Source organism: Anopheles merus, chromosome 2L (assembly GCF_017562075.2).
Source record: "Anopheles merus strain MAF chromosome 2L, AmerM5.1, whole genome shotgun sequence".
NCBI classification, from domain to species: Eukaryota; Metazoa; Arthropoda; class Insecta; order Diptera; family Culicidae; genus Anopheles; species Anopheles merus.
This window is the reverse complement of record NC_054083.1, coordinates 51,912,592-51,931,808: the sequence shown is the minus strand read 5'-3', so window position 1 is coordinate 51,931,808 and position 19,217 is coordinate 51,912,592. Positions and strand designations below refer to the sequence as shown.

At 51.1% G+C, this 19,217-nt stretch overlaps 7 protein-coding genes across 8 annotated transcripts; 6 read left to right on the top strand and 1 right to left on the bottom strand.

Moving 5' to 3' along the window:
* Positions 1-185: 185 nt before the first annotated feature.
* On the bottom strand, positions 186-2,434 carry LOC121594848 (peroxisomal membrane protein PMP34). The gene is made up of 3 exons (XM_041918569.1): positions 1,813-2,434; positions 1,673-1,733; positions 186-1,349 (listed from the first exon to the last, which is right to left on the bottom strand). Exons 1-3 carry the CDS (start codon positions 1,879-1,881, stop codon positions 505-507), a joined length of 975 nt encoding a protein of 324 aa, XP_041774503.1. The 5' UTR covers positions 1,882-2,434; the 3' UTR covers positions 186-504.
* Positions 2,435-2,477: 43 nt separating this feature from the next.
* On the top strand, positions 2,478-3,890 carry LOC121594847 (28S ribosomal protein S22, mitochondrial). The gene is made up of 2 exons (XM_041918568.1): positions 2,478-2,717; positions 2,794-3,890. Exons 1-2 carry the CDS (start codon positions 2,579-2,581, stop codon positions 3,780-3,782), a joined length of 1,128 nt encoding a protein of 375 aa, XP_041774502.1. The 5' UTR covers positions 2,478-2,578; the 3' UTR covers positions 3,783-3,890.
* Positions 3,891-4,380: 490 nt separating this feature from the next.
* On the top strand, positions 4,381-7,605 carry LOC121594845 (zinc finger protein 43-like). Its single transcript, XM_041918565.1, has 2 exons — positions 4,381-6,605; positions 6,679-7,605. Exons 1-2 carry the CDS (start codon positions 4,765-4,767, stop codon positions 7,151-7,153), a joined length of 2,316 nt encoding a protein of 771 aa, XP_041774499.1. The 5' UTR covers positions 4,381-4,764; the 3' UTR covers positions 7,154-7,605.
* A 790-nt stretch (positions 7,606-8,395) lies between these two features.
* LOC121594846 (TATA-box-binding protein-like) lies at positions 8,396-11,981 on the top strand. Its single transcript, XM_041918566.1, has 3 exons — positions 8,396-9,873; positions 9,954-10,206; positions 10,415-11,981. Exons 1-3 carry the CDS (start codon positions 8,896-8,898, stop codon positions 10,864-10,866), a joined length of 1,683 nt encoding a protein of 560 aa, XP_041774500.1. The 5' UTR covers positions 8,396-8,895; the 3' UTR covers positions 10,867-11,981.
* Positions 11,982-13,079: 1,098 nt separating this feature from the next.
* LOC121594078 (zinc finger and SCAN domain-containing protein 12-like) lies at positions 13,080-15,000 on the top strand. Of its 2 annotated transcripts, XM_041917005.1 has the most exons (3): positions 13,111-13,158; positions 13,224-14,287; positions 14,365-15,000. In XM_041917005.1, exons 2-3 carry the CDS (start codon positions 13,236-13,238, stop codon positions 14,924-14,926), a joined length of 1,614 nt encoding a protein of 537 aa, XP_041772939.1. In that variant the 5' UTR covers positions 13,111-13,158; positions 13,224-13,235; the 3' UTR covers positions 14,927-15,000. The 2 variants fall into 2 exon arrangements, with proteins under 2 accessions (XP_041772938.1, XP_041772939.1); XM_041917004.1 differs by having other exon boundaries at positions 13,080-14,287.
* Positions 15,001-15,099: 99 nt separating this feature from the next.
* On the top strand, positions 15,100-16,631 carry LOC121593492 (zinc finger protein 14-like). The gene is made up of 3 exons (XM_041915862.1): positions 15,100-15,312; positions 15,384-16,087; positions 16,157-16,631. The coding sequence occupies exons 1-3, from the start codon at positions 15,202-15,204 to the stop codon at positions 16,626-16,628; spliced, it is 1,287 nt and encodes a 428-aa protein (XP_041771796.1). The 5' UTR covers positions 15,100-15,201; the 3' UTR covers positions 16,629-16,631.
* Positions 16,632-16,719: 88 nt separating this feature from the next.
* On the top strand, positions 16,720-18,946 carry LOC121593490 (zinc finger protein 567-like). Its single transcript, XM_041915857.1, has 3 exons — positions 16,720-17,112; positions 17,181-18,085; positions 18,151-18,946. Exons 1-3 carry the CDS (start codon positions 16,993-16,995, stop codon positions 18,701-18,703), a joined length of 1,578 nt encoding a protein of 525 aa, XP_041771791.1. The 5' UTR covers positions 16,720-16,992; the 3' UTR covers positions 18,704-18,946.
* Positions 18,947-19,217: the final 271 nt, after the last annotated feature.

The window sequence follows — 19,217 nt, the reverse complement described above, 5'->3', positions numbered from 1 at the left end:
CCTGTTTTCCCCCAATATCCCCATTATCCCATTTGGAAATCAATTAAAGCTGATGGACCCGAAAACAATGACCCCAAAATGATGATGGACTAAAACAAACCAAAAGTTCGCGACACAATTGGTAATACAATTAACTATATGTTGGTTTTAAATAGTAATAATAATAGTCATGCGTGAGGGGAATGTCCGGTAAGGGTCGATTACTATTATCATCATTATCATCATCATCACAGTAGTAGTCGAACATAGTAGAAGGGCCAATGGTAGAAACATACAATTAAACCGTTAAATAAAACTTTGTTCGTCCAAGACTAGACTAGGTGCGGCACGGATAAACCGATGGTTTTCGGTTCATTCCCTGCCAAGCATGCCACCAATAGCCACCCGAAAATAAAAGGATGCAGATAGAGAGAGAGAGAGAGAGACAGACAGAGAGTCACAAACAGCGACTGTTTGGTAGAGCCGTTTTGGAAAATTTTGGTTCTCAAACCCCCCCACCCCACCTCAGTGTCGTACCGCAGTGACGCCACCCTTCGTCAGCAGCAGGGACGTGACAAACCGGGCAATCTTTTCGTACGCCATAAACATAAGGGCTGCCGTAAGCACGGTTTGCAGCAGCTTCGCTTCCAGCCCACGGAACAGTCCAGCAACGCCCTGGCGCTTCAGGATGATCAGCAGCATCTGCACGGTGTCGACGTTGGGCGGTAGGTTCAGACTGCGGTCCGTGTTCCCGTGGCGCAGTTTCGTTTGTACCAGCTGCAGCGGGTAGGTCAGCACGGTGGCGATCATCTTTGCGACCGCGCCTATGCTGAAGAACGTGATGGCGGAGGGTGATGATTTGGCGTTTCCAGCTGCGGTCAGGCGACGCTTGAGCGACTCGTACACCATGAACTGGATGGCGGGATTGATGACGAGCATGAGGGATGGTACTGCGCCAGCCCACAGCCCCCGTACGCCCTCCGTCCGGGCAATGTACTGTAGACCGTCGAGCAAACCGTCGTACTGTACGTCGCTGCCGGAGGCGACTGGACCGTTTGCCCGTTTGCCGTGCTGCTGGCCGAGCCCTTTCATCTTTAGTCGTGTGTTAACTACCCAGCATGGTGTTGTGGTTAGTACGTTCACTACACCGGCCAGTGATCCGAGCAGCAGATCTCCGAAGGCGGATTGACCGCCCCCTCCCCGCAGTGCCTTCAGACTGTGGAAGGTGTAGAAGTAGACAAAGTTGGAGATGCAGAGGCTCTCGAGCACGGGGACCAGGCCGCGGTACAGCGTTTCGAAGCCCTCCTCGTCGATCAGGCTGCGGAGGACGCGCCACGTGCTGAGCGCTATGCGCCGTTCGGGTTCTTCCACTGGAAGGATGTGAAAATTTGAAACAAATTATCCAATTGGTAGTTCATTAAAGGGAACGCGTGAACGTGTGGGAGCGACGAAAGAGATTGGATAGCAACAGCGCGAATGGGATTTAACGTCTGGCTTATCACTATCACACAGGTTAGCTAAGGTTGGGTACCAAAAACGATAAGCAGTCGATACGGGAAACCTCCCTGCTAGATGACCTTTGCCTCTCTGGCTGCTCCAGCAAACGGTGGTGACTGGACGAGAAGCGGTCCAGCAGCAGTTGAATTTACGTAATTGCAACTAACGGAAGGCCTACTTAGATCTATGCACTTACACTGCAGACGACTGCGTACGGTGTCCAGTGGATAGAAGGCTGACATCGCAATCACGCTACCCTGGAAGGAGAGAAAACTCGTTCAGCGGGACAGGTTCATCTGGGCTGGTTGGACACCAGCTTGCGATGCGCTCACTTACCGCCGATCCGGATACCGCGTGTACCCACGATTGGTAGCTAAACACTTGCTTCAACTTGGACTGAGACATGTTTGTTGGGGGGTGGGGTCGTGCGTTTTTGGTAGAATGAGCAATGCGGCACACTATGATTATGATTCTTGTATTGGGGTCAAGCAAAGTTCCTTGCTTAGATCTGTCCTATCATACCGACCCGTCTACGATGCGCACAGATACACACACTCAAACGCACGCACTCTCTCACACACACTTTGTATGGGCTGACCTTCCGCGGGCGAAGTAATTGACGCAAAATATGTGTGTTCACCTCTTGAGCGTTTTCTGCACTCGAATCATCCGATGAAGCGCGGATTAGCACCAGCGAGAAACGGGCAGCTATCGGGGCAGTGCTGCTGCCTACCTGGAGGGGCGGTCCAAAACGCGGTGAAGGAACGGTCTTTCAACTGTCAACGCGTTCTGCTGTCAGACTGGTGGACCGTCCCACAGTGCAGCATAATTTAATTTTTCTTGTTCACAATTTTATCATGAATATAGAATTCTATGAGAAATTAATTTTGCGTATTATTTATAGGCAAAATAATCAACAAATTCTTTTTAAAAATTGTACACCGAAATAACAAACCAATTTGGCTTCGTGTGGACAGCAGCTCACCCATTGTTTGACGTTTCGTTCGGTGATGTTTTTCTTCGCAGTGTAAATTTGCCGACTCCAAACAAACGTGCTACAAATTATACAATACTTTCCACAGAGTCTGCTCCAACTAACAGGATGTGGAAGCTGTTTAAAGATCTCCGCCTGATCGGTGGTTTGGCCAGGCGAAGCAGTACAGTTTCTCACACCAATCCGACCCTGTGTCGCTCGCTCAGCTCCACAGCCCAGTCCAACAGTGAACCTTTCCTTAGCTACGGTGAGTGTTGGTACCGGCCGTCGTGTGTGCGCTTTGCCACGAAAACTATCCAACTCATTGCTCGCTACCTTTGCAGACAAAGATCCGGCACCTGCATTCCTGCGCGACGATGTGCAGCAGCTGCTCAAGTCCATTACGCGGCTGGAACTGGACAAGGTGTTCCGGAAGCGCTCGGTCAAAGATAACACGGTCGAGTATCGGTTCATGACCGACGAGCAGCTGCGACGCGAGCTGCTCCATTCGATCGAGCAGGCCCAACAGATGCTGCAGATGCCACCGGTCGTGCAGGAACAGCAGGACAGTTGCCGTGTCATATCGAAGGACGGCGCGCTCAAATCACTTTCCACCTCGAAGTTCGTCTTTACCGACATCACGTACGGGTTGAAGAACAGTCAGCGCTCGATCGTGGTGCGCCATCCGGACGGCACGCTGCAGGAGGCGCCGTACGAGATGCGCAAGCGTTTGAACCAGATCTACTTCCCGCTTACCGGTCGCTCCATCCACCAGCCACCGATGTTCGAGGACGAGCATCTGCAGCGTCTGCTCGAGGAGGGCAAGTACGAGTTCGTGCTGGATCGGGCCTGCGTACAGTTCGAGCCGTACGAGAAGGACTACCACCACATCACGGCCAAAGTGTACCAGCACATCAACGAAAGCCGATCGTTCGACGCACTGCGGTCGACGCGCCACTTTGGTCCGTTTGTGTTCTTCCTTGCCTGGCACAGGCTGATCGACGATCTGCTGCTGGACATGATCAAACAGGACTATCTGCGCAACGGAATTGAGCTGATCGTGCTGTACTCCACGCTGCACGGTATGCCGGTCGACGAGGGCGTGAAGCAGATTGCACTCCAAACGCAAATGCCCAGCTTGTTTGATGCGGCCGAAAAGTCGGTCGACGAGTTGAAGCAGGACGAACAGTACCTGTCAATCATAGAGCAGTTTGTGAACGGACAGGCCACGAAGAAGGTGCAGCTGAACCTGGCCGTACAGGCGTACCGTGAGATGGCGGCGGAGAAGCTTCGACTTGCGCAGGGCATCAGGAGGATGCACGGGGAAAGCTGAACGGGTGGCGAAGGGGGCAGGGGGATTTGAGGCGGTCAGTAACGGGACGTCGAGGTTAAATGTGTAGTGTGTAGGTTGATAACGAGAAAATAAAACGAAAATACATAACGTTCCGCAAAGTGCGATTTCCTGTACCGAACGGTGGTATTGCTGCAGAAGAAATGAAAGAATGAAAGTTAGTGGCTATCAGTATGGGAATCCATAGAAAATCGATAGAAAATAGAAATGCAAATATTTTGTTGAAAATAATCCCTTAATTGAGCGTGAAGCTTCACCAACGGTTTGAATTATTCCGTCTCAATTTGGCACAGAGGCACACCGAACGAAGGCAAAAGCCCTGGCCGCTGACATTCTAGCCAAGGTCGCTAGAACCAACGTCCATCGCCGATCGATAAAGCTTGGCAATTTTTCGGAAAAATGTAAACAAAGGCGCTTCCGTGGAACAAAACCTTCCATGAACCTTGTATAAAATCGCATCGGATCAGCGTTGCCACCGCCCTAAATGAAAAATCGGTAGTTTTAGGGGGCTTGCAGCTGTGAGTCGATAGGAATACAGAGAAATCGGTATTTCTGGTCACTCTGCCTACCTGGCTGTTTATATTTTACACAACTTGGCAAAACGTCAAGACGCTCCCGTACTACTACTACCACCAACACCTTTGGTTTCCTTTTTGTGCAGCAGCAGAAACAGCGAAAAGTGTCGGGAAATTGGCAGCAAAAGTGTGCGGGCGAACCGACGGCGACCATTTTGCAGCTACTTGGATGCGAAGCAGGGCCTGGAAAAGTGTCCAAAAGTGCGAAGAATGTAAACGTCAGCGGGCGCTCGCGATGAAAAACTGTGTGCGTGCGTGAGTGCGAGTGTGCGTACATGTGTGCCTGTGTGCGTGTGTGTGTGTGTGAGTGGAAAAGCTTTTACGCCCACCCCGTGTTTCTCCCGTCGTCCCGCGGAACCGTTCCGTAGCGGAGCAGCACCCGGAGAGCGATGGATGCAGCGGCGGCTGTAGCACCACCACCAGCAGCAGCAGCAGCAGCAGCACCGCCACCACCACCACTGCCGCCAGCCTCGGCAGCAGCAGCACCACCACCACCGAACAGTGTTTACGATGTCATCAATCAAAAGGAATGCGGACTGTGTCTCACGCTCCGGGCGGAGCAGATCTGCTTCGACATGTTCATGCCGCGGGAGGACGACCCGAAGGAGATGCCGTATCTGGTGTGGAAGCACGTCGGGCTACAGTTCACGCAGGAGGCGGGCAAACACTACGTCTGCCGGGACTGCGGGTACGCGGTGTACGAGTTTAACCGGTTCTACTTGATGGTGCAGAACGTCCACCAGGAACGGCAGGCCGCAGCAGCGGCAGCAGTACTGCAACCGAAGCAAGAGCCGCCTATGCAGGAGCAGGTACAATACAATGCTGAGCAGGCGGCGGCGGCGGCGGCGGCGGCGGAAGGCGTCAATCAGAACGGTCATCATGGAGGCGAGCAAAAGTTTGACCCGTCGCCGCTGGTGGACGGGCCCGTGCCGTTGCTGTCCGATGTTCCGGATTATGGGATAAAGCACGAAGTGAACGGAATGCTACCATCCGGCGGATCCGGAGTAACGGCTGTCGGGGGCAACGGTACAGCGGCAGAGTGTCCGTCGGTGTACACGTCGCAGCACAACGATACGGAACCGGAAAGCAGTCGAATCCGGCCGGTCACGGGCAACACGCCGAGCAGCCGGAAGCGCCGCAACCAAGAGATGGACGATGAGATTATCGACTTTTACAAGCTGGTCTGTGACGTGTGCGAGGAACGCATCGAGTACGGCACGATGAAGGAGCTGAACCAGCATATGAAGCTGATGCACGGGGAGGAGACGGGCCGGGTCAGCTGTCCGCAGTGTGGCAAGATGTTCCGCACGCGGGGGAAGCTGCTGGAGCACAAGAGCGTGCACCAGCGGCAGGACGCCACGTCCGAGGACGACGCGGAGAAGCTACAGTCCGAGCAGATGGACAAGGAGATACTGGAGTTTTACAAGCGCATCAGCTGCGATGTGTGCGACACGGCGGCCAGTGCTGCTGCCGGGACCGGTCCACAGGCCAGCGCGATGCTGTACGCGACGGTGAAGGAGCTAAACCACCACATGCGACTGGTGCACGGGCAGCAGGCCGGTACGGTAAAGTGTCCACTGTGTGAGAAGAAGATCCGTACGCGCCCGAAGCTGCTCGAGCACAAGCGCATGCACCAGCCAAACGCGCTGCTGGAGGAAGATTCCGGCAAGTCGGGCAACCCGGGCGGCGAGCCGGGGCCCGAGCTGACCGAGGAGCAGAAGCAGACGCTAGATAGAGAAATATTCGATTTCTACAAACCCATCATATGTGAGATTTGCGATCCGGAAAAGGTCGCTGTGGCTGTCGCGGTGGCCGGCCCCGGCGGTGACCCGGGCGGTGTTGCCGCGGGAGCGGGCCAGCCGGAAGCAGCAGCAGCAGCAACGACCCAGGAGGAGGAGTACCGGTCGCTGAAGCAGCTGAACCAGCACATGCGGACGGTGCATGGGCTGGAGTCGGGCACGGTCAAGTGTCAGCTGTGCGCGAAAAAGTTTCGCTCGCGCGTCAAGCTGGTCGAGCATAAGGATATGCACGAGAATCCGGAGCGGTTCCGGTGCGGCGTGTGCCAGGAGGTGCATCAGAACCTGGAGGAGCACATGCAGAACAAGCACCAGGAGTGGGAGTTTGCTTGCGAGGAGTGCGGCAAGCGGTTTCCTTTCAAGAACCGACTCACTGCCCACATGGCCAAGGTGCACATGAAGAAGGACATTATCTGTGAGGAATGTAACAAACCGTAAGTAGCACAGGGAATAATTCCTGCCCGCTTCGTTTCTAATCGCTTTCGCTTTCGTTCGTTCCGTTTGCAGATTTACAAAGTTCAGCATCGAGAAACACAAGAAAACGGTCCACGGCCACGGTGGGACGTTCATCTGTGAAAACTGCCCGAAAACGTTCAAGACGCGCGTCTCGCTCGAACGACACATGGAGGGGCACAACAACGGGGAGCAGCAGCAGCCGCAGCAGCAACAACCGCTGCCACTGCCGCAACCGCTACCGCAGCAACAGCCGAGCTCTGCCGCGACCGTCAGCTGCTCCCTGTGCAACTCCGTCCTGAAGGACGAGTACAACCTGAAGGCCCACATGAAGCGCATCCACGCGGAGCAGACGCCGGCGACGTGCAACACGTGCGGCAAGACGTTCAAATCGAAGCACAGTCTCAACACGCACACCGCGAACGTGTGCACGACCCGGCTCTTTGGCTGCACGACCTGCGGCAAGCAGTTTAAGAAGCGGACAAAGTTGAAACAACACATGACGATTCACCCACGCGGCGCCGACTAAGCGGCAGAGGTAGAGGCAGAGGAGACGACGATGATGATGCACGCGCGCGCGCTCCGAACGCGATCGAATTAACATAATAATATTATTATGTAGCATATAGTATGTACGTTTAGGGATTGAAAACACTACAGCAACATTATTATACGCATGTGAAGGACGGAGGGAAGGTAGGGAGGGATGAAAGCGAGAGCTGAAGGGGGGGGGGGAGGATGCGAGGATGCCGAAGGCCTATATATTGTGAAAAGGCTAAAGGCAAATCCAACGTAACAATGCACTATTGAGGCGTGTTTGTAAAGCACGGGCTACTACATAGGAACTGTGCGTGCGGTACGGAAATCGCTCCCGCCCGGCACTACGATAAGAGGAAAAGTTAATTATGCTGATAACGACGGGGGCTCCTAAAGTGGGAAAAAAGAACATAAAATAAAATATTTTTTGTTTTAGCGGCTTAACTATTTAGCAGAGCGTGCATTAGTGGCAAGTGCGTTGGGTGCAAGTAGTGAGAACAGAGAGAGAGAGAGGGAGGGTTGGATGAAAAAACGGGGCGAGGAGTAGGGTAGTTGTAATGCGTAAAAAACCCCTTCAGGATGCAAATTCATAATTGTAGCAAGGATACGGCTTATTTGCATTACTTGAGCCATTTTGAGCCAATTCGATTATGAGTGGGATATTTTTTTTTTTTGCTATGATGCATCGATATGCGTATACAAAGGATTAGATCATGCTAGAAGGACACCCGTAAAAGAAAGGGACACGGGACGAAAAAGGACATGGCGATACGTCGATCGTCGCACACTCCGACAGCTGTGTCGGAAATATTAGCAAAAGTCGACGAAAGATGGATAGTGGGAGCGTATTAGGGCAATTGCGGTTTATGATATTGTAACAAATTAGGACGAATCTGTTTGTATCAAGCATTTACGTGATTGTGTGTGGTAAGCTTATTTATTAACATATTTTAACTGTGTACGTGGAAGTTAAACATAAAAAAGTTATAACTAATTTACGTCTTTTAGTTAAGCTTACTGCTGTGTTCAGCCTGTTCAATCAAGAAATGTGATAAATTCAGTAAAAGATATTGCAACTAGAAAAAAACTCACCGAAAACCGGGTGAACTGAATTTAATTTTCGTAAATCGATGAATGGTTTTCAGTGGTGGAATGTTCCATCCAAAATCCAACAGATGATCGGACCGACAAGGTGTCCATGTGATGGGGGGGCGCTCACTGTGCACAGACCTGTCACAGCCTACTGACAGTCGCCTCCTGTCCAATGGCGAACGACAGAAAAAGAAGGAAAAAACTATTGTCTCGATCATAAACAACAAATCGACAACAACGTTCGACGCCTCGCTCCGAAAAGATTCGCGAAAAACGGTATTTAAAGTGCGATTTCCTAGCGTAGCGGTGGCGCAAGACCTGCAGCAGCGAGCGCACTATCGCACACGGCCAGTGGGCGGACAGGAAGCGTGCGATATTTGCCGCATGGGAGCAGTTTTCGCCGACCCCGTCGCCAGACTCGATGTGAACTTGATAAAAATAGAGTGCAATTCATTGACCACACCGAACGCAGCCGTGCGCGCAGAATGAGCTTATGAGGAGTTAGTTAGCCGTGCCTCGGAATGCAGCGTGTGCCTTAACTGTGAGTCGTGTGCAGAGAACACCACACCAAACAATCACATCCATACACACATACACAGACACAAACACACACACACACACACAAACCAGTCCGTATCGCGAATGGTGGGTACCAGCTCCTTCATCAGCAACGCCATTAGCACCTCCAGTGCGCCCAATGGTATCAGTGGGACTAGTAGCAGCAGTAGCACCAACATCAACACTGCCGGTTCTGGCACGGCTTTTCGCAACGGAATTAGTGTTGGTGGCAAAGCCACGGTACTCGGTGTGAATTCGGCCACCGGACATAATGAGGTGGTGAGCGTTGCGAACGGGCTCCATCTACGGCAACATCCGCAACAGCAGCAGCAGCAGCAGCAGCAGCAGTCGAGCACTTCCGGTGTTGTTAGGCTTGCGAAGGGCAGCACTAGCACCGTGATATCGCTTCCGAGCGACCACCAGTACCACCAGTCCATCGCAGGCGGAATGATTAATCACAGTTCCTTGATGTTCGCGACAACAACGACCACCAACCACCAACAGCAGCTGTCGGTTTTATCGAACGCATCACCAGTAGGCGACGGAGCAATCGGCGAAAAGAAGGCAGGCGCTAAGATCGGTGACAGTACCAGCTTGACAACCACCACCACCACCGCAGGCAACAGCAGCAGCATCATCCTGGCCAGTAATACCACCACCATCATCACCTCCAGCAGCAGTAGCACCACCACCACCAGCAGCAGCAGCAGCAGTAGCAGCGGCACCACAACCAACAACAGCACCACGATCACGACGAACACTCCCACCGAATCGGATCCGACGGGCGCTGATACCGAGCTGTCGCTGGAAACCAAAGAAACGAGCCCGGACAATGAACCGCAGGAGGAGCAGCCGGAGATTGACATCGTGATCAACAACGTGGTCTGCTCGTTCAGCGTACGCTGTCATCTGAATCTGCACGACATCGCCCGCCACGGGCACAATGTCGAGTTCCGGAGGGAGCACGGGATGGTAACGATGAAGCTGCGCCGCCCCTACACGACTGCTTCGATTTGGTCGTCCGGAAAAATCACTTGCACCGGTGCTACGTCAGAGCATCAGGTTGGTAGCATCCCCAAACACTTTCCCTCTTTCTTTGCCTCTGCCTAATGTGGGTTTTTATCTGTTCTTTTGTTTCGCAGGCAAAAATAGCGGCACGACGCTACTCACGTTGCCTTCAGAAGTTAGGGTTTAATGTTAGATTTAGGAACTTTCGTATCGTGAATGTGCTCGGCACCTGCAGCATGCCGTTCGGCATCATGATTGTCAACTTCTCGGAGAAGTACAAAAAGGATGCCAGCTACGAGCCGGAGCTGCACCCGGGCGTCACCTACAAGCTGTATTCGCCGAAAGCGACCCTGAAAATATTCTCAACCGGAAGCATTACCGTCACCGGTAGGTGTATTGAGAGTGGGCTGGGTTCAGGGTGAGAAATGGGACATCGGTTTCGGAGAGTAATTAAGCGTTCGTGAATTCTTTTGCATTGAACGTACAACATTCGTCTTTTTGAGTGGTTATTGAATTCCCTTTTTGTTTACGCTCTCTCTTTCTCTCTCTCTCTCTCTCTTCTCGCTTTAAAATGTGATTTCCGGCCGGACGCCAGCGGCTAGTGTGGCCTTTGTGCAAGCGGCAATTGAGCAAATATTCCCGCTAGTGTACGAGTTTCGCAAGAAGCGGACGCCGATCGAAAAGCAGGCGATGGCGAAGCAGCAACCACCGCCGGACTTTGACCCGCACGATGTCGACCATCTGATCGAGGAGGACCGCGAGGGCGCGCTGGCGGAAGCGGAGGAGGGCCTCACGTACTGGAACGGCACGGCCGACGAACCGATAATGCAGCAGCCCGAGGAGGAGCAGCCGGACGATGAGCTCGAGACGTTCGGCGACGACGCAGACGTCCGCACGCGTAACAACACCAAAGCAATACACAAAATCAATAGTATTAGGCAGAACGGTAAGAAGCGCCGAATGCGCCAGCTGCGCCCATCGGGCCGGGCTGTAAACGACGGGGACAGCATGTCCGACGACGATCTGTGCGTCAGTGATTACGAATAGAGGAAGCGTGACCACTCACTCGCGTGTCGTGCAGACACACAAACAGTCCCAAAGCAGCCTTTTGGTGGTGCACATACTATTGGATCCTTATCGGAAGTTTTGTCGTCGTCGTCGTCGTCCGGGCCCCGGTGATGGTGGTGGCAGGACAAAAAGCGCGCACGTAAAACTATAGACAATTGGTGGACAAAAACGGAAGGATCAATGAATCGTTACTAATCATCCAGAGAGAGCCTCATCAATCAAGAGCGTAGAGCGGAGAGAGACAACACGGACAGAAGTGACTGCCCCGGAAGCATAGGAAACGTAAGAAAACAGACGGATAATAATGCCACACACATACACACACATACACACACACACACACCCGTTACTGTCCTCCAGGAGGACATCCAATCAAAAGAGGGCAGAACAGAAGCACAGAGGGAGAGGAAGGGAGAGCAGCAAGATCAACTAGTAAACAATTATTTAATTAGGTCGTCAAGTTTGGAACTCTGGCACTGTTTCTCATCATTATTACATACATCTGCTGGTACGATAGAGAGATGGGGAGAGAGAGAGAGAGAGGCCAGCTTCTTATTTTTCCATGGCATATTACACACCCTCACACACAAACACACCCATTGGAAGATTTACTGTCCTTTCCAGTGGATAAAAAGGTTGAAGCTTTCTGGCGGTAGCTTCGCCCTATCCGGTAGGAACCCCCCCCCCCCCCCCCCCCCAAACAAACAAACAAACACGCCGAGCAATTAGATTGTGTATAAACTGTGACACACCGCCGTTCGTTCGATGTCGATTTAAATGTAAACTGATCGTGTGTCTGATTCTAAAGGACCCTAACGCGCGTCCCTTCTATGACTTGAAAATTGTGCGTTGCCAAGGCAAACATCAATGTACCAAGGCAAACATCTTTGATGATAGCTTAAGCGGGAGGGAGGAAGAGAACACATATGAATGGGGAGCAAAGAGGGAAGCAGAGTGAGATAGAGCGATTGTGCGATTTAGCTGCGAGTGGGCGGAAAGAGAAAAAAAGGAGAAAAGCAGCGCCACACATCCTTGACTCGAATTATGACAATGTGATGAAGAAATAAACACGAAAACAATCCGCCAACGTTTAACCAAGCACGGTGCATCGGTTGTCTGAAGGAAAGCGAAAAAGAAACAGATAGAGCGAAGGAAGAGAGGAAGATAGAGAGAGAAAGAGACAAAGAAGAATGCGCAACGCATCGATCCGGCGCCGATGGATTGCATCGGAAAAGCGTGGCGATTTCCTTTTTGGTGAATAAAATAATTCCTTTTTTTTTTTTAAACAAAATCCGAACCAACTACAACACACAGTTGCCCACACCCTCCTTCCCTTTTTTGTCCGTAAACGGTTTTCATACTTGTCGACCTGGTTCTGTTGCAGAACACTAGAGCATAAGTAAAGAAATTGGCAGCGAGGTGTTTAAATGCTGTACTGCGGTGCGCAATTTTGTTTCCAAAAACCTAAGCATTGATTTAATGATAAAACTCATTTGAGTGTGTGTAATAAATAATAACTGCCATTACACTGTCCGATGGTCATGCATAGGCGGCTCGAGGCATGAGAGCGTGGTGTGATGTTCCCAAAACAAAAAAAGAAAATCCCTTTCGCAACAGAAGATGATGACTCAGAACAAAGAGACGGCATTCATCCGCACGCATAGCTGCTGGACCGGTGAGAATCCAGATTCTATTTTCGGCATGCACAGAGAAGAAGGTACTGAGTTTTGAAATTGCAGTTTTTCCCTGCCGGACGCCCACGTGTTGCGTCACGGCGCGTTGGCGCGTTGGCGTGTACGCGGATCGGGCGACGAACGGGATCGTGCGGGCGTCGATCGGCGAGCGATGGTGATCGGGTGACCTTTTTCCCCATAGCGATGCGAGTTTCGGTGAAATGTAATCTTTTTTAAGGGCAAAATAAACTAAAAAAAATCCCTCTTTCGACAGGGGGGAATTCCCTAAGCAATTGCAATGGTAGAGCGGTAGTAGTAGCAGTAGTGGACATATTTGTTCATATTTTTGTTCAGAAATATATTTAATTATGTTCCTTATACAACTGAATTTTGTGCATTATTAACCAAATGAATTGTGGCATGGGGAAAATCGGGAAATTCCGATGCAGTGAAAATGCATCGTTTTTTTCTCGTACTTTCCCCTGCACCGCTTGCTACGATGTGACAGCTGATATGACATTTGCCAACCACAACAAATCCCTCCCTCCCGATTTGGGGGAAATTGTTTGCATTTTCTCGCTGCAATAGATATCGCCAGGTAACCGGATGTTACTGTGACTGTGAACATAAATAAAACGACAAAGGAGGACATTCCTCTTGCAGCCCGTTTTCGCCATGGCGTCAGTGAAGGTGGAAAATAGCTCCAGGGTCGGTGCCAACTCTCCACGGGATCATCCACGGTGCGATGTGTGCCTGCGCTGGGAAAGTGTTTGCTTCGGCAGATCGGATCCCATCTTCACTGGGAAAGATGTGTTAGCCATGGTAACACAGTATCTCGACATGAACATCACCCTAACACTCGTCTGCGAACGCTGCTGGAGTAGATTGAAGGAGTTCGATGAGTTCTACCGGATGGTAAGCGAGCAGCACACCAGCAAAGCGGATCTGCGGCCCCCTGACCGGAAGGAAGCTGACCCGGTCGAACAGCGCGTGGAGGGAGTCGTTTATGGAATGGAATTTGTCGACATAAAGTACGAACCGCTGGGTGAAGATGCGAATGTAACGATAAAGGAGGAGGAGGAGGAGGAGGAGGAGGAGGAGGAGCAGGAGAGAGAACCACTTCCGGACAGTGACGAGTGTGACAAGCTGTTGCCCAGCCAGTCGATGGAGTTGGACGATGAGGAACGCCTGGCGGATGACGATACGAACTCGTTGTCCTCCGACGATAGTGACGATTCCTCGCTGCCGGATCGGGTGAAGCGCGGCGGGAAAGCATCGACAAGCGTGAAGAAAGAGCCCAAGGTGGATAAGGAGATACTGGAGTTTTACAAGCGGCTGGTGTGCGAGATATGTGATGCGGAGCGGATGCTGGCCGGCGAACCGTCGATCGAGTACAGCAATCTGCGGGAGCTGAACAAGCACATGCGAAAGGTGCACGAGCAGGTCGGCGCTACGCGCATCAAGTGTCCGATGTGCGACAAAAAGTTCCGCTATCGGGCGAAGCTGCTCGAGCATCGGGACATGCATCAGAACCCGGACCGGTTCCGGTGCGTGGTGTGCGAGGAGGTGCACCAGAACATGGCGGAGCACATGAAGAACAAGCACCAGGAGCGCACGTACTGCTGCGAGGAGTGTGGCAAGCGGTTCCCGTTCAAGGCTCGGCTTACGGCGCACGTGAAGAAAATGCACACCTCCAAAGATGTCGTCTGTGACCAGTGTCAGAAAAGGTGGCTGTTTTACGGATGCACCGTTGGCAAGTCCTACATTCTACTGATTGCTCTTTTTCCCCCTTTTTCTCCTACAGCTTCAGCAGATACACGATCGAGGACCACAAGCGGGCAGTTCACGAATCGCGCTACATCTGCGAACACTGTCCGCGCACGTTCAAGTCGCGTCTCGCCCTCACGCAACACATGGAGGAGCACGTGGAGGGATTGCGGAAGACGGTTTCCGCCACCTGCGAAAAGTGTGGCGTGGTGCTGCGGGACAAGTACACGCTGCAGACGCACATCAAGCGCATGCACACGGAACATCCGCCCGCTAGCTGCGGCACGTGCGGGAAGGTGTTCAAGTCGAAGCACAATCTCAACGCACACCTGGCCAACGTGTGCACGGAGCGTTCGTTCCCGTGTCCGATCTGTGCGAAGCAGTTTAAGAAGAAGATTAAGCTGACCGAACACATGACGACGCACACGAAGAGTGTGCTGTACCAGTGTCCGTACTGTCCGAAGACGTTCAGCTTCGAGACGCAGCTGTACACGCACCGGAAGCAGGCGCACTACGAGCAGTGGCTGGAGATGCAGCGGAAGCGCAAGGAGGGTGTACGGTTTAAGGTTAACCGCATCACGGATATGCCCTCTACCTGAACCGAATGCACGCGCGTGTGCGTTGTTATGATAAGAGTAGTAATACAGTAAAATAATAAATCGCTTACGTAGGATTGTGCTCGATCTGTGCTGATTACTATGCACATTTTCCACCAAAATCGTAGATCCGAATTCCAAGAAAAGGTGAAGAACTGAACCAAGGCCTTCTATAAACATGTCGTGTGGAAATCAACAAAAAAGAAAAGAAAAACACAAATGTAAACAAAACAGGGCTTCATCGCAGTAACAATTGGAATTCGGTTCGGTCTACCAGCATGGCTACGGTGTGTGAGGTTTGTTATTCTACCAAAGGCACGGAATATTTAGATATTCATGATAGCGAGTCGGTAATACTGCCCATCATTTCGAAACATCTGCCCTGTGTGGTGAGTACGCGGGAGCGTTGGAGGAGTCGGGATGGTTCCTGAACTAACTGCGATTATTTGTGTTTTAGCAGATGTTGGACGGTATCGAGCATCCACAGATATGTGTGAACTGTTGGAGTACTTTGGAAAGCTTCGAACGATTTTACCTCTCTGTAGAAGAGTTGCATCAACCCCAGCCGGACAGTTCCGATGAGGAAGAGCGTGATGAAATCGTCACCGTGCATGAAGCTGGCTGCGACGACACAGCTGAGCTGGAAGTACCGGATGTAGCGTATGAAACGGAGCAGCTCGATAATGCGACAAGTGGACCGATACATGCAACCGACACCCAAATGTACAGTACAGAAAGTTCCCCGGAAGATGAGGCGGAAGAGCGTGAGATAATTGATTTCTATGGCCCTTTGATTTGTACGATCTGCGAAACGGATCGTATGGAGGTGCAGTATCAAAGCTTCGCCCTTCTGAAACGACATCAGCAGAAGGTTCATCGCATCAGCCGACCCAGTCTAACGTGTCCGCTGTGCACCAGGCGGCTGTACTTCCGCTCTCGACTACTACAGCACATCGCCATGCACCGTAATCCGGATGCGTTTTGTTGTTCCATCTGTGGGGAGGTTCATCAGGATCTGGCGTTTCATCACAAGGTCAAACATCATACCAAGCGCCTAGAGTGTCCGAAATGTGGCAAACGCTTCTCGTTGCGCAACCGGTTGATGGTACATTTGAAGATTGCACACGCACCGAAGGACGTAGAGTGTGGTGTGTGCCACAAGTTGTAGGTTTTGCGAACATTAAGTTTGTTGATTCGTAGCGGTAACTCAATGATATTTCTATTTCTTTTTAGGTATAGTAAATATTTCATCAAGACCCATATGCGTGCAATGCACGGTGGATCGGAGTATGTGTGCGAACTGTGCGGCAGGACTTATCGCACGGTAGCGATGGTAAACAAGCACAAGGCGCAGCACGCTGAAGAGCCGACAGGATTTTGCATCGAGCAGCAGCAGCAGCGGCAGCAGCGTTATAAACGAAAACACCTTACTTCATGTGAATCATTTAAATGTGAACGCTGTAGAAAATCATTCCGCAGCAAAGCAACATTAAACTCCCACGTGGAGCGAACGTGTCCCAGCACCCAGCACGTGTGTTCGACGCGCTTTCGTAAGCGCTTTAAAACAATTGGCAAACTAAACGAACATGCGGCTAGCCATAAGGACCGTGTGGTGTACATGTGTCAGCATTGTTTGGAGAATTTTGCCAGCAAATCACAACTCTTTTCCCATCAGCAAATGGTACACGAGTTGAAACTCGATTGAAATGTAACTGTAGCAGTTAACGTTCATTTCAAACGTCATCCGAAATCGTCGGTACCTGATGGATCAACCATATCGGAGCCACGGCGGTGAACTGTCAAATCGATATCAAATTTCCGTGTTTTCTGTGTACCAACTCCCCAGACGAAAACATTGCAATTGTGTCCTTTTTATTCGAAACGTAGCCAATTTGTAGCAAATATGTTGAGTTAATTTACCATTTCGGTTTATCAAGAATGTGCTAGACATTCGTTCCGGAGCGGGATTGCCTGACCGTCATCAGGACGATCATGTCTTGCTGAGTTGTTCTCAGAAGGTGTTTAACTCCAAACAGCAACATCGAAACGGAGCGCAGGAGGAGTAGGCAATGGCCTCGGTCACAAGATGCGAAGTTTGCTTCTCCAAAGCGGACAGCGATCGAAAGGCAATTTTCGCAGAGGAAAACAGCCATATTGCTGGGATCGTAGCGAAACATTTGGGGTTTGAGGTGAATATGGCCAGTTGCACTGTTAGGAGAGTGTTTTGTAATCATCTTTCCCATTCTTTTTCCACCAGATTACACCGACAGTGGAAGATGCCTCGATATGCAGCAAATGCTGGAGTGCGTTGCATGAATTTCACAAATATTACTGTGAAATAGAGGTAGCCAGGCAGCAGCATGAGTATGACCTACAGGCAATTGGCGACAAACAGCAGGAAGAGGTCACTGTCGTTTGCGACAGCTTAGAGCCGAGCTATAGGACGGAATTTTTCGAGGTGAAGGTAGAACCATTCGAACAGACGGACGTGTTTGAGCAGGAAAATTCCAACGGTTCCGATGAGAAGCCGCTGCACTGTGCGTTCGTAAAATGTGAAGATCCACCGATCGATCTCGATCCGACGACCCCATCGTCGGATGAAGACTCTGCAGTGCCGCAGGGCAGCAGGTCAGACTCGTCCTCGCCGGATAGGAGGAAGCCGAAGCGGGAGAGGAACCCGAAACGGCCACAAACGAGCGACACCGAGACGAAGCAAAGTAAAGTGGCCGCCCAGAAGGAGGAGGATGAAAGTTTGCACAACTTCTACAAACGGATCGTGTGCGAGGTGTGCGACATTCAGCGCATGCTGGTGGGTGAACCGCAGATCGACTTCGGCACCTGGCGAGCGCTGCTGCGCCACACGAAGGAGGTACACAAGCACGACAAGGTGTACGTAAAGTGTCCGGTGTGCGAGATGAAGATGCGCACGAAGCAAACGCTGCTGCAGCACATGGATTGGCACGAAAATCCGGAAAAGTATCGGTGCGAACTGTGCGGCGAGAAGCACCAGAACATGAAGGAGCACATCCAGAACAAGCACCAGGAGCGGCAGTTCTGTTGCGACGTTTGTGGGAAAAAGTTCCCGTTCAAGAAGAGACTTACCGTGCATATGAAAAAGATGCACGTGGAAAAGGACATCATTTGTGATCAGTGCCAGAAGCCGTAAGTACGCTCGTGGCCTTTTGCGTAAATTGTCTTTTAAATGTTTGTGCGGTTTTTTCTTTCAGCTTCACAAAGTACACGATAGAAGATCACAAACGGTCCGTCCATTCGGCGCGGTTTGTCTGTGAACACTGTCCGAAAACGTTCAACAGTCGCTTCCGGCTGCTGCAGCACATGGAGGAGCACGATGAAAGCTTGCGCAACTCCACCTCCGTACCGTGCACGATCTGTGGGCAGGTGATGCGCGACAAGTACATCCTGACCAGACACATCAAGCTGATGCACACGGTCCAGCCGGCGGTCAGCTGTGAAACGTGTGGGAAAACGTTCAAATGCAAGCGCAACCTGTCGGTGCACATGACGAACGTGTGCATGGAACCGACCCGCCTCTACCCGTGCACCATCTGTGGGAAGGAGTTTCGGCGCAAGAACAAGCTGAAGGAGCACATGTCGACGCACACGGGTAAACCGTTGTACATGTGCTCCTTCTGTCCGGAAACATTCCGCCAGGATACGCATCTGTATCATCATCGGAAAAACGCACACTACGAGCGATGGTTGGAGATGCAGCAGCAGCGCAAGGAGGGTGTACGCTTCAAATTGAATGAATTGCCGTAGTTGGGTATGGGACAAAAGCGTGGCATTGTGAGGCAGGTCCTTGCGGAGTGACTTTAAAAAAACATGTGATTGTGGGGATACGGTAAAGATTCGATTGAAAGTGGACGAATGAATGGCAATGGATTGTAACAATTTAAACTTCGACCGACCACCGTGTGTGCCAGTCAGCATGATTCTTTTATATCCGAAGACAAATACAAAATAAGATTGAAAAATAAACGTAAGCACATTCACTAAGCTAAAAACGGGACCTTTTTGTGCGGCCAAAATTTGCTCTGCAAAACGTGTTACGTTGTGAGCAGCAGAAAGAGGCAATATTTAAGTGAAAAATGGGGGTTTGCTAATATATGATAATTTTTCCATTTAATAATTTAAATGTCCGCTCGTTAGATGGACAAAATCTTTTATTTTAGCTTTCTACGCTAACAAACTGAACCAAAAATCCTAAATTTCACATTCATCAGTGCCTCTATTTGCACCTTTAGTCGACGTAGTATGTCGACATAGCCTTGAT

Coding starts and splice junctions, on each gene's coding strand:
- LOC121594848 (XM_041918569.1), bottom strand. CDS start 1,881: ATGTCTCAGTCCAAGTTGAAGCAAGTGTTTAGCTACCAATCGTGGGTA. Junction 1,734..1,812: donor ACGCGGTATCCGGATCGGCG/GTAAGTGAGCGC, acceptor CTCTCCTTCCAG/GGTAGCGTGATTGCGATGTC. Junction 1,350..1,672: donor CGTACGCAGTCGTCTGCAGT/GTAAGTGCATAG, acceptor ACATCCTTCCAG/TGGAAGAACCCGAACGGCGC.
- LOC121594847 (XM_041918568.1), top strand. CDS start 2,579: ATGTGGAAGCTGTTTAAAGATCTCCGCCTGATCGGTGGTTTGGCCAGG. Junction 2,718..2,793: donor TGAACCTTTCCTTAGCTACG/GTGAGTGTTGGT, acceptor CTACCTTTGCAG/ACAAAGATCCGGCACCTGCA.
- LOC121594845 (XM_041918565.1), top strand. CDS start 4,765: ATGGATGCAGCGGCGGCTGTAGCACCACCACCAGCAGCAGCAGCAGCA. Junction 6,606..6,678: donor TGTGAGGAATGTAACAAACC/GTAAGTAGCACA, acceptor TTCCGTTTGCAG/ATTTACAAAGTTCAGCATCG.
- LOC121594846 (XM_041918566.1), top strand. CDS start 8,896: ATGGTGGGTACCAGCTCCTTCATCAGCAACGCCATTAGCACCTCCAGT. Junction 9,874..9,953: donor GTGCTACGTCAGAGCATCAG/GTTGGTAGCATC, acceptor TTTGTTTCGCAG/GCAAAAATAGCGGCACGACG. Junction 10,207..10,414: donor CGGAAGCATTACCGTCACCG/GTAGGTGTATTG, acceptor GCCGGACGCCAG/CGGCTAGTGTGGCCTTTGTG.
- LOC121594078 (XM_041917004.1), top strand. CDS start 13,236: ATGGCGTCAGTGAAGGTGGAAAATAGCTCCAGGGTCGGTGCCAACTCT. Junction 14,288..14,364: donor TGTGACCAGTGTCAGAAAAG/GTGGCTGTTTTA, acceptor TTTCTCCTACAG/CTTCAGCAGATACACGATCG.
- LOC121593492 (XM_041915862.1), top strand. CDS start 15,202: ATGGCTACGGTGTGTGAGGTTTGTTATTCTACCAAAGGCACGGAATAT. Junction 15,313..15,383: donor CGAAACATCTGCCCTGTGTG/GTGAGTACGCGG, acceptor GTGTTTTAGCAG/ATGTTGGACGGTATCGAGCA. Junction 16,088..16,156: donor TGTGGTGTGTGCCACAAGTT/GTAGGTTTTGCG, acceptor ATTTCTTTTTAG/GTATAGTAAATATTTCATCA.
- LOC121593490 (XM_041915857.1), top strand. CDS start 16,993: ATGGCCTCGGTCACAAGATGCGAAGTTTGCTTCTCCAAAGCGGACAGC. Junction 17,113..17,180: donor CGAAACATTTGGGGTTTGAG/GTGAATATGGCC, acceptor TTTTTCCACCAG/ATTACACCGACAGTGGAAGA. Junction 18,086..18,150: donor TGTGATCAGTGCCAGAAGCC/GTAAGTACGCTC, acceptor TTTTTCTTTCAG/CTTCACAAAGTACACGATAG.